The sequence below is a fragment of the Thermobia domestica genome, chromosome 1 (assembly GCF_964235325.1).
Source record: "Thermobia domestica chromosome 1, izTheDome1.hap1.1, whole genome shotgun sequence".
Taxonomy (NCBI): Eukaryota; Metazoa; Arthropoda; class Insecta; order Zygentoma; family Lepismatidae; genus Thermobia; species Thermobia domestica.
Window position 1 is genome coordinate 99,867,499 of NC_137454.1, and position 18,001 is coordinate 99,885,499.

Consider the following 18,001-nt stretch of genomic DNA (forward strand, 5'->3'; position numbering starts at 1 on the left):
GGCTCTGTCTTTCCGAACTATTTCCAGCTCCAAAATGAGGTTCGTCTGGTATATGTTTAATAAACTTATTTAACAGTTAATGCAAATGAAGGACTTTATAATAAAATATGAATTTTTTTTAAAAAATCAATCATCATCAATACGGTTTCTATACCTAATTGAATCAACTAAAATTAATCATATGCTTTATATTCTCATTTCCCTAACTGGGTGCATTGTGAACTCACTACTATATTATTGCATAATAATATCGGAGTTAATATTTTTTCGTTTTTTTTTTCCTCTTTAGAATTTTAACCTACACAAACACAAAGTCAGATAAACAGACTGCTATAAACAGCATTTATTTTCTTATTAATAGCTTATTGATTCATCTTTTACACTCAGGTTTTTAACTTCAGTACTGTCACGATCCGTCTTTTGATAAGGAAGCATTGTGAAAATATAATATGCGCATAGTATGTATGTATGTATGGTAAGTTAAAATCCTTTCATGTTATGAAAGAGGTAATTTGTTCTGCTTTTAATATGTGAAAAGCTTGCCTCCCTTTGAAAGTAATCTTCTCCTAGAACAACTTGCTGGCTACACCGCTGATTATCCTGTAATAAAAGTTGTGAGTTCTATTTGAAAATCGAAACAAAATCCACTGGAAATTAGACGCGGGACTCAACGCTCGTTTTACTAATTGTTTTATATGGAAACCTTTCAAAGCGTCTATCATGACAACCAGTTGACATAGAAAGATGTAGTTTTCACGTATTTGTTCGTAATTATTTTCTCTACTTGGTAAAGTGAGCAGTTAATGTGCTAGTACAATATTTCTAAGTAGCGCCTGTGATATTGTCAAGATTCGCAATAGCGCGAGAAGACAGCGTGCATAACTGCTTGTCGCGAACTGTCAACACCGCTCAATGCCAATTGGACGCCGTGTGAAGCCAACACAAGGCCATGTCGTTTCTCATCTGAAATCTGCAGTAACTTCTCAAATGCCACATTTTTCAAATTCCTGTTTTTATAATCTTCACTCTTTACCTTCCACAGTTCAGGTAAATTTCGATAAAGGTCAATAAATTCTCGCCAGAATTTTTGATTCCTATTCATTGACGCCATAGCGCAAGAAATAAGCGTCTGTACACTAGGCTTCCTACTCGGAAATAAAGCTCGTGTTTGCACAAACATGCCCATACACGGTCCACGTGTTTGCTCAAACATCATGTTCGTGTAAACAATTTTCGAACGAGTTCGATGTGGAAAATGTTTGCACAAACGTTTGCGCAAACAGTTCATACATCGCCACACACGGTCAAACTGTTTGCACAAACAGCCTTGTTTGCGCAAACCATGGACCGTGAGTGGGCCTCTTTATGACTCAGTAGCTTCTTATTTCTAAAGGAAATTTGAAATAGAGATTTATTCCGCAATTTTCATTTTGATAGAACAAATAATGCTGAGATATTCAGAAAAACGTAAACGCCTGAAAACAACATGGCCGAACAACAGGAGTGAGGGAAAGGTTGTAGTGTGAAGTATGTTGCTGTAATAACTGCTAACATGACATCTAAAATTTTCATGTTGTGAATGAAATAGTTCTAAAATAAGTACCGGTAACTAAAATTAATGGAGTTTAAATTTGACTAAGTTAAATATTAGGTATTCAAACCCTTGTGTTAGAAAAGTGAAAAATTATGTGTCAAGTATCTTTGAAGAAATACTGAGAATAGAAAAATACACATGTGTGAAATATATTCTTAGTGTCCAAAGATAATACTCTTAAACAGTCACATTCTTGGCTGCAACATTGTGAAAAGTGATTGACAAATATAAGATGAAAGTTGGAACATTTCGTGTAGAATATACGTATCTTTTCAGGTTAACCACAAGTCTGGTTTCTATTTGTAGACTATTGATAGTGTGTAACTTCGGCAGACGTTTCTACATAATTAGTGAGTTGTATGACAAACCAGAATTGTTAACTTGTCTTGTATTTTTATTTCAGTGTTACTCCTTATGCAAATATAGTATATACTTTTGCTTTCATATTAATTTTCTCGGTACAGCACAGTACATTTAAGATATCCGTTGCAAAGTCTCAAACCAAATACAAGATTCACATGACCATGCGGAGGCAATATTGTCCGCAAATGAAGAGGGAGTATGCTCTTCAAACGGTTGTTTATCATTTTGGGAGATGAATTCCTTAACCAACGAAGCTACAACTGTATTTCTGCGAAGCTAAAACTGTATTTTTGTAAAATTATTAATGAAAGCAAAGAGAGGTGGCCATTTAGTTTTCAGGCGTTTACGTTTTTTCTGAATATCTCAACATATATTTGTTTTATCGAAAAGAAAATTGCGGAATAAATCTCTATTTCAAAATTTCCTTTAGAAATAAGAAGCTACACAAGTAACACTTCCCAAGTGTAACACTCCAATTTTGATAAAAATTTGGCAGGCAGATACTACACATAAAATAAGTAAATACGTGTTTTTTTTATTTTCTGCGGAAAAACGGTTTTAGGGGGCAAAAGCCCCCACCCAAAATTTTGAAAGTTGTCGCCCGAAAGGCAAGAAGAAGTGGACAGAAATGAATGAAATCGTGCACAAATATTGTAGACGAAAAATGAGGGAATACGGGTTTCGTGTTTTTCTAGAAAGAATGGTTGGGTGGGGCACGGACCCCTTCAAACCTTTGCTCATGAAATATCAAAAGTGCTAGTAACAGTATGTCAGAAGTGTCTAAATTTACATGAAGAATTGCAACGAAACTTTGTGTATGGACAATATGCAAAAAATAAATGAACACGGGTTTTTTATTTTCTGCGAAAAAAGGGTTATAGGGTGCAAAAACTCCCACCCAAAGTTTTGAAAGTTGAAGCCCGAAAGCCAAGAAGTGGACCGAAGTGAATGAAATTGTATGTAGATATTGGATACGTAAAATAAGGCCTTTCGTGTTTCACAAGTGTCTCCATCTGATTTCTTCAAATTTGGCAGATCAACAACAAGCACAAACAGTATAGTGTATTTTATAGCATTTCAGGAGGCACCTTTAACCCTTACAATGTTTTTCCGCATAAACAAAAACACGTAACGATTAAGTTCCTGTTTGCTGTTGATGTGCCAAATTTGAAGGAAAACGGATGGGGATACTTTAGAAACACGAAAGACCTTATTTTACATAGGGTCTCTAAAATGTCTACCCACAATTTCATTTGCTTTGGTCCACTACTTCCTGCGCTATTACGGTAATATTTACTTTTTTTCGGAGAAGGCCTAGGCCCCAACACTGTTTTCCGCACAAATTAAAACACGTTTCGTTTATTGTTTTGCGAATTGTCCCTATACGAGGTTTCGTTGCAATTCTCCATACTCTTTAAGAACCTCTGACGTATAATTATTTGCACTTTTGACATTTCGTAATCAACAGTTTAAAAGGTCCGTGATATACGCAACCGTTTTTTCTTTTTTTAAAGGAAAATACGAAACCCAATTACCTCAATTTACGTCTACAATATCTGTGCACAGTTTCATTCAATTCTGTACACTTCTTCTTGCCTTTTAGGCCTCAAATTTCAAAATTTTTGGTGGGGATTTTGTCCCTTAAAACCGTTTTTCCTCAGAAAATAAACTCGCATTCGTTTATTTTTTGCGTATTGTCCCTACACAATATGTCGTTCCAATTCTTCATGTCCTTTAAGCACTTCTGACATACTGTTATTCGCACTTTTGATGTTTCACGATCAGAGTTTTGTAGGGGTCTGTGTCCCACCCAAACCTTTTTCTTTTTTTCAGGAAAAATACGAAACCAGTATTACCTCATTTTATGTCTACAATATCTCTGCACAATTTCATTCACTTTGGTTCATTTCTTGTGACCTTTCGGGCCTCAAGTTTCAAACTTTTGGATGGGGGCTTTTGCCCCCTAAGACCGTTCCTTCGCAGAAAATAAAAAAACGTATTTATTTATTTTATTTTTATTTTTTTTTTTTTTTTGCGTATTGTCCCTACTCAAAGTTTCGTTGCAATTCTTCATGTTCTTTACACACATCTGACATACTGTTATTAGTACTTTTGATATTTCGTGATCAAAGGTTTGGAGGGGTCTGTGCCCCACGTAACCATTTTTTCCAGGAAAATACGAAACACGTATTCCCTCATTTTACGTCTGCAATATCTGTGCACAATTTCGTTCACTTCGGTCCACCACTTCTTGCCTTTCGGGCGTCAACTTTCAAAATTTTGAGTAGGGGCTTTTGCCCCCTTAAAACCACTTTTCCGCAGAAAAACACGTATTCGTTTATTTTGTGTGTAGTATCTACCTGCCTATTTTTTTCAAAATCGGAGTGTTGCACTTGGGAGGTATTACTTGTGAGTCATAATGTTATATGTATCACTTTTACTCTTCTAATAGAAGCAAACCCTTGACCCCCAAGCGTTACCGGACCAAATGTTCTTTGGACGAAATGTGCTTTGAACTAAACATCCCTGGACGAAATGTCCCTTGGACCAATTGTCTTTTGGACGAAATGCCCTTTGGACCAATTGTCTTTTGGACAAAATGTTCTTTGGAGAAATTGCCCTTTGGACCAAATGTGTTTGAGCTAAATGTCTCTGGACGAAAATCCTTTGGACGAAATATCTTTGGACGAAACGACCCCCAACTACCCACCGTCCCATTCTGTTCTGCGCATTGTAGACAGCATCTTCTGAACACTGGTGAGCTTGTCTACGTTTTACTTTCAATATCTCCATTTTTCTTCTTCTGAATCTCCATTTCTAATGAAAAAAGCTCAGGCATTTTTGGATTTTGATATTTGCAATTGTAAGAGTGGCAATAGCAATAGGAGTTCAATTTTGAGATACAGCTTGTGAGCTTTTAGAGGAGCTAACTGCTGGGAAAAAAATTGAATCACCTGTAATATATGAATTATTATACCTAGTATAAAAAACTGAAAGTAACTATGTCTGCGTGATTATCACGGTCAAATTGAAAAGTCAAATGAAATGACATTTGGTATATAATCAGGCCCCAATCCCAACTGGGAAGTTATCATACGCATATCACTTTCATTATAACACATATCCTTAGTGGGGAGTAGGTGTCCGAATTTTTGCGAAAAACTGAGTATCTTACAAGCCGTTCAATTTAGAGAGCTTAAATTCAGTATATAACTCTTTACTAAATATAAACAGAACGTGTCCTGGCATTTTTAAAAATGTGTTTTATGAGCGGGGGGGGGGGAAGGGTTTCTATATATTTTAAATTGGTAGTGGGTTGATTTGTAAAAATTATCGAAAACGATTGATATTAGTTGAGAAACTAATTGAGGAATGAAACTACAGTCCTTTGTATTTTATACCCACTGCTTTCTAATATAATAATTGCTGAAGCTGGTGTTTAATATATGGATCGTTCAGAGCATAAGGCAATCAAACCATAAAGTTGTGAGAAAAATAGACATAACATTTGTATTCCAAGCTTAATTTCATGAGCATTTTAAATTAGTACGGCATGCTTAATTATATGGAAAACTAGTTTTTCTTTCTTTTCTTTTTACGTTGGTCTACTTTATCTTGATTTGACACTTTCAAATTTCATCCTGTTTTCTACTGAAATGTATATGTAAGCCAAGAAAAAAAATAATTATATATGATAAATTTAAATTCATCTTAATTTGGAAGATGAGAAACACTTTACCATTGTATATCGTAAAGGTCAGATCCACCGGTATTGTAACAGAGCGGTGCTTGAGCGATTGACGGTAGGAATTCAAACTCCGATAAGTGAAAATTTCACAGTCTTGTTTTATTTCAAGTGTAACCTCTTTAGTCAATGGAGAGAAGGACGTGGATCATGGGTCAGAGTTGATTACGTTGGTGGGTCGGAGTTGGTCACAATGGTTCATAGTGGTTCATAGTTGGTTGTGGGTCAATTCTGTATTCTACCATTAATTTCATAATTCGCAATCACCCTGTCCTTTAGCTTAAAGACACAATTGTGGAACGTAGAATTTAATATTAGTGATGTAATAAACCCATAATGGGTCGCTTCTTGTTTTACCTTGGTGCATTATACTTTTGCAATGGTAAAACAAGTGTTTACCTCTTCTGGGTATTTTCACAGTTTCACATTTGTAGAGGTGGTCAAGGAGTTTTCAATGAAGGATTTATTACCATCTTGAACGCTCGCTATTTTGCACAAGTTAGCATAAAGACTCGGGACTCTTACCATTTTTTTTTAAAAATTTTAGTAATACTTTTAAATGACATACTACTTGATTCCCCTTACCATTTTCAAATTTTGAGTTGCACCCCTCCTGAGACCCACCGGGGAACCTTCGGGCAAATCTTTTTCCTCGACACGGGGTACCTTTGAAATTATAAAATACATGTTTTCCGGTGTTGACATCTGTTTCATCGTTTCAGACTTTTATTAGTGTCAACGGGCTTCATGGATACCATGCTTCTTTATTCTCTTAGTTTTCAGATACAAGCCCTAATGTCGTAAGCGTCAGTGGACCACCGATGCGCAACTGGCGACATTTCGCCAAAAGTTGGTGACCCCGCAGCTACGATCCGTGGTGACCCCACTTCGGTTTTGAAAATTATATCACCAGCTGCAGAGACTCAACGAAACGCCAACGAACCACAAAATTTCTCCCCAAAAATATGTTAAATCGCCCATATGCTTGATTTCTTTATATTCAGGTGAGTGTAAAAAACACTAGGGGAAAAAAGCAAGTATCCCGAGGTGGGCGTGAACCTTCAATCTTAAGTTTACTTGCCGCATATTCTTCTGACTTCGCCACGGAAACGATGAAGAAAATCTCGCTTGTAGAAGGATAAATTATTGAGGTCTTAATGTAGCCAATCAAACAAATCCCTCTATCTCGAGTTCTGTGAGATGGTACTGTGAACCGTTTCAAGATTTATTGCTTTCTGGTGGGGTACTATCTATGTGCAAAATTTGAGAAAATCGCCGACGCGCACCTTCGGAAACTCTCCTCTTTAGTGCAATGTTGACAAGAGATGATGTGGGTCAATGAAACCTTGATCCACAAAATGCTGACCCACTACACATCGTGACCCACAATAACTCAACACCCAACGTGACCCATTCACCCACCATGACCCACTCTGACCCACCACCAACTATAAACAACTCTGAACCATTGTGACCAACTCCGACCCACTAAAATACATCGTCATTAAGTTTGATCCATTATCCACGCCATCCTCTCTACTGACTTAAGAGGTTATATTTGTAATAAACCAATTTTTTCCAGTAGTTAGCTCCTCTAAAAACTCATAGCCTGCATCTCAAAAGCCAAGCAGTAAGTCCTATTGCATTGTTACAACTGGAAATATCAAAATCCAAAAGAGCCTGAACTTCTTTCTTCATTCCAACCAAATGAAAAAAGAAGAAAAATGGAGGTCTTGAAAGTAAAACGTAGACAAAGTTGCCATTGTTCAGAAAATGCTATCTAGAAGGCACTGAGCAGAATGGGTTGGTGGGTCAATAGGTCAGTATGAGTCACAGTGATGGTGTTTCGCAGGGGGTCACGCCTTGCTGACCTACGATCCACTGACCCACTCATAAATCTTGACCCATTTGACCCACCGACCAACTCAATCTCTGATTTTACATTTAGTATATCATTTAAAACGCGAAACATACATCTACACAATTTTTTCTCGATTGCGAAGGCTAGCTTGATACATATACTAGTTGAGATGGTAATTTCTTCTTAAGGTGAGAAATTGATATGATTAAAGAGACCATCTTGAAGTGGTTACAAACTACATTCCAAAGTTATTAGAAACGCTTTCGCGACCCCAGAAAACTATTACTTCGACAAATATTTAAGCAAGTTTTTACATTTTATTAATCATATCTCCAAGCCCCTCATCCTGTAAAGATGGGGATGAATTTGAATATAACGCCATTGAGTGCCTCACTACTCATCTCAACGACCGAGAAAACAATGGATAACACTCTAAAATCAGTCATTTTACACTATTTTTACATGCCACTCTTCCCAACTTCAATCCCTTGAGGTATCTGAATTCCACAATATTTTTTTCCTTAGATTGAAAGTAATATGTCTCCCATGTTAGGTAAAAGTTGCTCCAGACATTCCGGAGTTTCGCTGGAATATACACGTATACATACATCAAAACATTTAGAGCTGTGTGAGCAATGCTTTTGATGTTGCTCCTGTAAATTCAAAATCCAGGAGGCATAGTCGCTCATACCAAAACGTGGCATTAAATGACATTGTGTTTGTAACAGTGTCACGAACTCAAACTATGGATTTGACACTAATCTCAGTCACTTGAGACATTTTATTTTTCATCCTTTATCGCCCGCAATAATAATGGGTTTTGAATCAATTGAATTGATTTTGAGTTTAACGTCCCGTCAGCAGTGAGGCTATATGAGACGTAGACCTACTAATTATCGCGAACTACATGAGCTCTCGCTGGGAGCCGAATCTGGGTCTCCCACACCGAAAGCGTGTACGCTATACGCTTAACCACAAAGGAGCTTTACGATGAGAGTTAAATTTGGACTTTAACACTTTCGGAGTTGTAATTATTAATTTCTGCAACAACGAGAACTATGGATTCGACACTAATATCGGTCGCTTTTACTTTATATATATTGGCGGAGAGAAAGGGACCACACCCATATACAAAAGCCTTGCAGATTATTGAACTGAAATCCTTTGGAAAGAAATCCTATTCTGCCTTCTTTCTCGAGTATAAATAAGTCTCTTAGACATGACTTCGTGTTCGTAAATTTCCTGTTTACATAGTTTTGGGGATCGGGAGTTTTGTGTCTGTAACGAAGATTGGAGTTTGTATAATAATTTCTAATTTATACCCGAATAGTCTCTTTACCTTTCAGAAAGCGTAAATCACTTGCTGTAATGAGAAAATTCAGAAGTAACTTCCGATGACAAATAGCTCCAAATAAATACACCATAATTTATTCATTGCGATGATATTATTTTCTTAATTTGTATTTAACATTTACATATATCATAGAATACCAACGTACTGTGAACACCTGTTATATTTTAAACATAATAATCACTTTGTTCTGCAATGATTGTATGTTATATATATACAACTGACGTATTTTAATGTAATTATTTTATATAATTTTTCATGCATTGCGGAAAATAGAATTTCATACAAAAACATTGACCAAGATGGGAATCGAACCCTCGACCTTACGGTTTGAAATCCAACGGCGTACCACTGAGCTAACACAAGCGCTCCACGAATAATACTTCTAGCAATATACAACGGTATTTAAGATAATAATTACATTCATATCCACTGCAAACGCTGTTTTTATTCTACTTTGACTTTTATTTTAGTACTCAGGAGAGAATAATGTTCTATGTCTTAACTTTCACCATTCTTTTACATATGGAAAGATTCGTTTACGTATCTAAATATTCCATTAAGTATGGAGAGCAAAATGACAAACAAGCATGTGCTGGCATTAATACAGTTTCGAAATATTGTATCATTAAGTATTTCAATCAATGTTGATTTTTTATATATAATTGGTAACAAGTCTTATTATATTTAAAAGAAGAAAAACACATCTGCAAGATTTTTCCCGATTGCAAAGGTTGGCTTCGAGGTTCGAACCTGGTTTACTTTTTCCCGAAGATACCCGAAGTTGGACTTAGAAAATTTTTGCCTCGAAACAGCAATAAAGAATGCGCTCAACCTTTTTGAGACAAGGTGTACCTAATTTTGTTCGTAATGAAGCAGCGTTTCCAACCGCTGTTCACACTTCTTGCATGTTCTTACCATGTACGTGAGAGGAGAAATTTCCGCCCAAAATGTATAAAGAAGTAGCGGGAAATTGAAATTTTCAAAAATTTCCTTTTTCGGGTATTTATCCCCTAAGGTACAAGAGAGCGCAACGGTAGTGGTACCGTTGCAAACGTTGCATCATTACAAACATCACGAGGTACGAGCCATGATCCTACGACAAATAGAGATGACACTGTAGCTACTTTACTAAGCACATTGACTAAAAATTTGTAATAGAGGAAAAATTCAGAAGTTTTTGAAAAAATTCTACTTATCTTACGATCATGGTTTGTACCTCGTTTTGTTTGGAATGATGCTAGGTTTTAAACTGTACCACTCACATGTCCCTACCATATACACTATATGTACAAATGCATCTACACATCTGATGCACGTGTGTTATTCCTTGTTTTCACATGTGCTTCATACTTGCACTTGCGTATGTACGAAAACAGGTATACCTGTAAAACTGTACGTGTACAATACGTATACTACCCTTAAACCAGAACTCTGTAAGTGTGCAGCGTTCGTGCTTAACATGTGTACGTGGACACGTAACTGCGTATTGTGCACATCACTCGTATTAATCAACAAGTACATATGTACTGTTTTTGTACGGAATATGCACCCGTGCAATACAAGTATGTGCTATTTGGATCCTACTCTCGTTTCTGTTCTTAATTCATAGTTCAATAATATTACCTGTCCTACTTTCTCTTCTTCAACTTGTATCGTCTTTTTACGGAGCAATATCATTATACTCTCTCTGCTGCTTCGTTAATCTTATTTTTCATTCTCTTCCATACCTACAATTTGAACATTTCCAGTCGTTTGTCATCGCTCCTTTGTTCTTCATCACGTTTCTTCAAAAACACCTGACCATCCATCTCTTTTTCAAAAGCTCTGCACTGTTTACTATAGTTGGAATTAAATCAAGCAAATGAAGGGATTTTCTTTGGTCGAATTAGATGTTGATTTACGGCCAAAGTATTAGAATTTCCCGCAGACGGTTGTCCGAATATGGCTTTCTAAACCAAGATAGATGTCAAAGATATATATATATATATATATATATATATATATATATATATATATATATATATATATATATATATATATATATATATATATATATATATATATATATATATATTTAAAGAAACCTGTATTCATTTATTTCCTGTACATTATAACATTTCATGACTTTCTTTTATAACCTTTTGCTTAATGATGCAGTTCTCCTTTCTCCTGAACACTTCTATCATCATTCCTATATAATATTGCTTTTGTTTTTTGTGGGCATTTCAGATCACCATTAATAATAGCACCTATTCCATTTACTTCTTCCAACTTCTGTATTCCTCTTGTTTCAAAATTCGTAGTAATATTTATTGAAGAGAACAATTCTTATAGCGAAAGCAAAGGATTGGCTAAGAACCACGAAGATAATAGCTTCTCAAATTATGGCGAATGATATATACCTGCTTTAGAATAGTTATAATTATAACAATCTTATACATAGCGGCAGCGAAGTATAATTTTTAATATATTAAGACATCGCACGACATTTATAATTGTTATCTCAAATATTATGTTTTCTTCCTAACATAAGGTTATTTTTATAGTTTTAATTAATTACATTTAAAAAGTCTTTTTATAATCAGATCACTTGCAGTGATGTAAACAAACAACGTAAACACTATTAACATAGAGAGAAAAGTATGAAAAATCTTAAATTTGTAAATAATATTTAAATATTCATACCTCAATTTTGATCTCAGGTTTCTTAAGTTGAAAATCTTTCCGAGCAAAATAATCGTAATCTAATTTATCGACATTGGCCAAGCAAGAAATATTGAAAAGACATACGTCCAGAAGTTTACTATAGTATTCATCAAACGAGACATCCAGTCGCACGTTCTCTTCTGTAAGAGTATGTAGAAAAAATAATAACAGTAGACAAATACTTTGTTACAAACATAAAATATATAACGTGTATTGATTTTAACGACGGGTAAAAGTAGATCTGAAAAGGTAGGGGGACGGTAGACGGCGGCAAGACATCACGCCGTCCCTCTGCCTATCTTTACCCATTGTAATTTTTGGGAACTGGGGAACGCCATACATATTTTTTGGAGGTGGGCGGACGGCATCCCCCACGTTTCCTCTCACTTTTACCCCTGATTTTAACACAATTTATTTTTGAAAGTGGAACAAACATGCGATGATAACTATTATTCATTTCGTCTTGCTTTTGAGAAAAACACAATCAAAGTCACACCTGTAACTAAAGTAGGCTGATTTGCTGATGCATGTATTCTTACGCAAATTATTTCATTATTAGAAGCATAATTTTACTACAAAATATAATATGAAACTAAGAAACTATGACTTAGAATGAATGAAAATAAATAACAACGGAGAAATTATGTAAAAATACTAATATCAAGAACAATTTGAGAATTAATAGAAATAATGTGTCAGCATAGGCGATGATAGGCGTTCTCGCGGAGTCAGTTGAACTACGTAAGTGTATATGCCTGATGTCCAGTTCTGCGAGTGTTTTGGTGAAACAGAAACCAGATTTTTACGTATAATCAAAAGCATTTGTACTAAATGTATAGTCCACTATATTCATTGGGTGCTAAGGAAATTCTAAAAAGAAAAAAGAAAAAAAGAAAAAAGAAAAGGAAAAAAGAGAAAAAGAAAATTATTGTATTATAAAACGCCATACTAGTTTGCTGTGTGCTCCTTATATAACACAGACTTGTCGAAAAAGCATATGTATAATTACTCCAACATTGTCTGCTAGCCAACCAATTTTATGAATAGCAGAAAGATACACGAATAATTTTGTTTATTCCCGTTTAGAAGTAACAGAGAGCAAACTAATGTTGTCTTAGCATATGAGGTTAATGCGTTCCAGAAAGTTATTCACAATTTGCAACTCTATAGCTCGTCCAGACTCGAGTAGAGTATATGGGAGTATATGAGATTTCACTTTCCATCATCTCCCCCTCATCTTTTGTAGCATTAGTTTCGTCTGGAGATGTTTTTAAAAATAATTTAGCTTTAATAGGAGTAGGAAAATAAATTATGCCGTATGTTCTTTACAGGCTTATTTCCAATTATTGGTTTTAAGTCCGATTTTCTTTAAACATTTGTACTTGGGGGCTCTAAATTATATGCTCGTTAACGTTGCAGCGAATCTAACTGCAACGAAAGGGATGCATTGTTGCTTACTGCAGCAAAATATTACTACAGACACATGAAGTTATTACAATAGATGCACATTCCTTATCTTTACTGTGAGTGAGTATGCATGCGTGTCTTTCTTCCATGCGTTTTGATAATCGTTTCATTGTGTCTGACTGAAATCCAGTGGTTCAATTTCTTATAGTCATCTTTGCTGTGTTCTAGGATTGTAACACGTACACCGTGTATGTTGGTATTAAGTGTGCGCGCGCGTGTGTAAGAGTGTATCCTCTTGAGTTATATTAAAAACTATCTTATTACGATGGCGGATTCAGGTAATACATATTTTAAGTGCTAGAGTGGTCGGGTGCTTAACAGTAAAGAAAGACAAATAGTGATAAACGTATTTGAATATTTCAAAAGAAAAAAATCCAGACAGAAGTATCAATTGGGTGGTTAATGAAACTGCAGAAACAATTGGTATTTCGCGTGCAACGGTACTCAAAATACAAAGTGAACTGTCTCAAAGCCCGCTTGTAAGACCGAAGAAGAGGAAGTCAAGAAATGAACTGCAGATACGTTAAATACAATTATTTCTTCCGAAGTAAAAAAAAAGTCCACGAGTTTTATTTCAGGAATTAACCACCAACTTTGACATCCGTCCTTGCAGTTGTAAATTCAGACGAAGATCTACCCAATTTCAAGAAATCGACGTTTCATGTAAGAGTTAGATTTCGCGTACAAGAAACGGAAATCCAAGGCAATGCTTATAGAAAGAGATTTAGACCTGGAAACAGAAATATATAAAACAATTTAGTCAGCAAGAGACGCCTTTCTTGTAGCCTTAAAATTCCAATAGCATGTAGTCCCCGATAAGCTTTAGTACATGCTGGGAATGAGCAAGGCTTTGTTACGGGGACAAACTTCGTATTTTTACGCAAAATAATAATAAATAAAATATAAAAATAAAAGGGCCGATGCTCATAATGAAATGGACAGTAAGTTATATGAAAATTATTTTGAGGAAAATTTATTCCGAGTCTTCTTCCGAGGACACTAATAATTATTGACAACACATCATATCAAAGTCGAAAAAAGAAGCATTGCCAACAAAGTCATGGAGGAAACACGAAATACAACAGTGGTTGTGTTCTCATAACATTGCATTCGAGGAAGAAATGCTGAGGAAAGATCTAATGGACCTTGTATTTATTCATAGATTCGCATAAGACAAATGCAAGGTTGATGAATGGGCACAAGAAGCAGAGTATACAGTTCTTCGGTTACCTCATTACCATTCTGAGCTTAACCCTATAAGGTTAACCGTGAGCTTAACTTTAATGGGCTCAAGTTAACATTATGTAAGTGTCAGCAATACAACATTCAAACAGCAAGATGTTTAAAAATTAATCGAAGAAGGTATTCAGAAAGTGACAGTTCAAAATTGGAAGAATTACGTGAGGCATGTGCAAGAAATCGAGACAGAAACGTGTAATGCGGACGAACTTCAAGACGACATTGAGCCGATAATAGTACACTTAGGGGAATCTACATCTTCAGAATAATAATAATAATAATAATAATAAGAAACGAATGGAGAAGAAGAGTTTATGGCGGGAATAGAGCCCTTGGAGAACTGAGACGTCTGGCAGTAAGTTGTAAATATTTTCAGCACTACTAAATTTTACTTATGAGAACATAGAATTATCTAATTACCCCTTATATTTTGCTTCAACGTTCATACAACATTTAGTATAGTTGTATTATACTTATTATCCCTTATATATTCGTTGCATAGCGAAGGACGTTTATCAACAACCATTTAGAGACGTTATTTTATTTGACATTTTTTTAAAAAAAGAAAAGACATTAGTAAATTTGTTTTTCTGTTACGGTTTGTAGTAGTTGTATTGAGTCGTGTGAGTTCACAATACTGCCTGTATTATGTGCTGCAGCGATAGCTATTTCTCTTTGCTGCATGACACATGGAGCGGCAACCTTGTATTCATAAGCGGAACAGTCTATTCTAAACTGTGGATAATGACCTATAGTATTTCGAATCCAATTTTCTCCTTATAAAATAATACAGAATCCATTAATACATGTCATGCTGACAAAAATATTAATATAACAAGTGAAATACGCATAGTAATAAATAAGATTGCTTTTCATTTGATTAATTTATTTTTTTTAAATGAAAGTTTGATTTTTAAATTGATGTTTTAACAGTATTTATTGCTTTTTATTATGCCTAATAAATTGTTTAGAATCTTGATTGTGCACAGCTTAGAAACCAGAAACCTTCACATCATAATATCCGTAAACTTCTATAGCAAGCCAAGGTCTCCCACCATACAGATCGGATGACTTCAATTGATTTCTTTTGAAAATATTGCTCTTGGATCAAAAGTCTAGACAACATGTTTCACACGCTTATACTAAGAAGTCATTCACCGAGTCAAGCTTAGTTCCGGTAATTGCCTATAGCTCGGATACCCAAAGCCTGCAAAACATAATACGTATTTTACACTCTTTGTATAAGCAGGTCAAGGTTATATCATCATGCCAAGCTTAATCCCGGTCGGATGAGTTCGGTTGACATAGCGTTTTATATATAGGGAAAATCAAATAACGTACGAAACTCAATATTACATAGTATTTTATACAGAAGAAAAGTAATTTCCCAGACAAATAACACAGATAAAACACAGCTCAAATACAAAGTACTCTTTCTTTGTTCATTCAAGAAGTATTTTTGTTTAGAAAATAAATTTTGTATAGTCTATTTATGTGACTGAGCGTATTAGCATTCTTTATAAAAGAGAAAAAGGAGGGAACACACTTGTTTCGGTATCTCCACGAGGTCGGAAAAACTGATATTGTAGGAAGATAGTTCTAGTACGAAGAAATGTCTCAAAATATAATTCTGTCCAAATAAGAACATTACTATTTTGAGATTATTTTCTACGTTAAAATTTGCAAAAATGTAGGACAATTGTCAACGGCTATCGGTGGCTATCTCTTGATGGTGTAATTATTGATTAGGTAGTTACCGATCGAGGATTAGCCTACTTAAGAGAAGAATCTCTAAGAAAAAACTCAGAAAATGTAATGTTGCCTAATAATAAACCTAAATAGTAGTATTAGAAGTGTACATTTGAACGTTGTTTAATTACCTAACGAAACTACTCAGGTTATCATTAAGCAAGTCTTTATCTACACATGTATGTTCATAACTACTATAACCTATTTCTTATGAGAATGACTGTAGATACCAATACCTCAAACTTAATCTATAGGCTACAACAGTAAAAAAGTATTAGAATATTTTATTTGATAGTTGATTGTTATTATGTAGTTATCTGCCATATATGTCTTATTATTATTTCTTTCTTTTGTTAGCTGAACTGATCTTATGTTATTATTTAATTTTATGATCATGTATCATAATTTACAATGATAAGTTCACAATCTCCCATAAAATGGCTCTCTCATTTATGGCAGGATTGTACATAATTTTATCCTAATAATACACTGCAAACATCTCAGTCTGCGCGTCACTCTAATTCTAAAAATAAAGTGTCACCGTAATATATGTCCTTGACTTGTGTTATCGGGTGTTAAATTGTGCAGGCAATTTGCCGGTTTAAAATTATAACTTTATCTAAGTATTGAACTGACAGGCTATATTAAGCTGTACATTATAGCCTGTATGATCTGCTAGTTTAATGGCATTTTTCAGGAACAAATGTTAAATTATTATTATTATATTTATATTTGAATTCTTTCTATATTTTGTTTCTTTACCAAGCAACTTTCACATAGCTGTACAAGGAATTGTCCTTCGTTTGATTTTGCGTAATCATAAACTTAGTGACTATGCTCGTACATGATTTTTCGTTAGCGTCAAAGTAAACTATTTACCTGCAATTGTCATGAACAGTGTTTACAAGAAGTTGCTGTGTACAATAAGTCTAATCATCACTTTAACTTGACCGAAATTTCGAAGTAGCTTTCTTGAATGCCTGTGGATTACACTCTACAATACTCAGTTCCCTTTTGTGTAATGGCTATAGCAAATTCTCCGTTGTGACAAATTAGGTGATCAGTGAAAAGAAATTGGGGATATGCTGATCAGCAATTCGCTTTCGAAGTGGTTTTCCAGTGATCCATCTAACGAGACACTCACTGAATTACGGTAGTATAAATTTTGTCTGTATGTAATCGTTGCCTGCTGAAATAGATATGCTGACTTCTATGGTATGGAGATATTCAGACGTTCAAACTGAAGCGTTTCAGCCAAGAGAAATAATTTGGTTGTTTCAGGGACTTGTCCCAAATTTATATAACCCTAGTCCTTGATAACTTTTAGCTTAAAACGAAGGTGATCTGACGAAGGTTGCAGCTAATGTAACCAACTCTACTGCTGTGTATTGCGCTTCTCGAGACCATAGTTCAAGGAATCTCCATTCATTTCGCTGGTGATATCCTACCCGAAGAATCAATTCACGTATCAATAGGATCAGGAATCCTTTTCATTGTTTCTTCAACATTATTAATTTGAGAAGTTCTCTCTTCATTTATGTTGCTTTTATCCAAGACTAACCTTTACGTGATAAAATTAAGCAGTATTTCTTTGTTTTCATTATGCTCGATAAATCGGTTTAAAAGTTTGGTTGTGCAAAATTTAGGAACCAAGTAGTTGAATATCATTATATTTCACAAACTTATATAACGGTCAGGGTCTACCACCATTCCAAATTTGATTCAGGTTGAATGAGTTCGGTTGAACTTGGACGATATAGGCTTACGAGTAAAGCGTCCTTGTAAGTGATCTTTAAAAAAAAACTGAAACATAAAAAAAGAATTATAAAGTAGTGCAAGTGATAAATATTGTAATACAAGTATGCATTTCAGGCAATTGAAACTCATTCCTCTATCTGAAAGGGTATTTAATTGCCGTACATT

At 34.9% G+C, this 18,001-nt stretch overlaps 1 protein-coding gene across 1 annotated transcript in view; it reads right to left on the reverse strand.

The window, feature by feature from the left end:
- The window catches only part of LOC145687658 (annulin-like), a 113,805-nt gene that overhangs the window by 19,402 nt on the left and 76,402 nt on the right, over nt 1-18,001 (reverse strand). Inside the window, exon 7 of the mRNA XM_081761122.1 lies at nt 11,603-11,763. Coding sequence (XP_081617248.1) covers nt 11,603-11,763 — 161 coding nt within the window. The remainder of the gene's footprint in view (nt 1-11,602; nt 11,764-18,001) is intronic.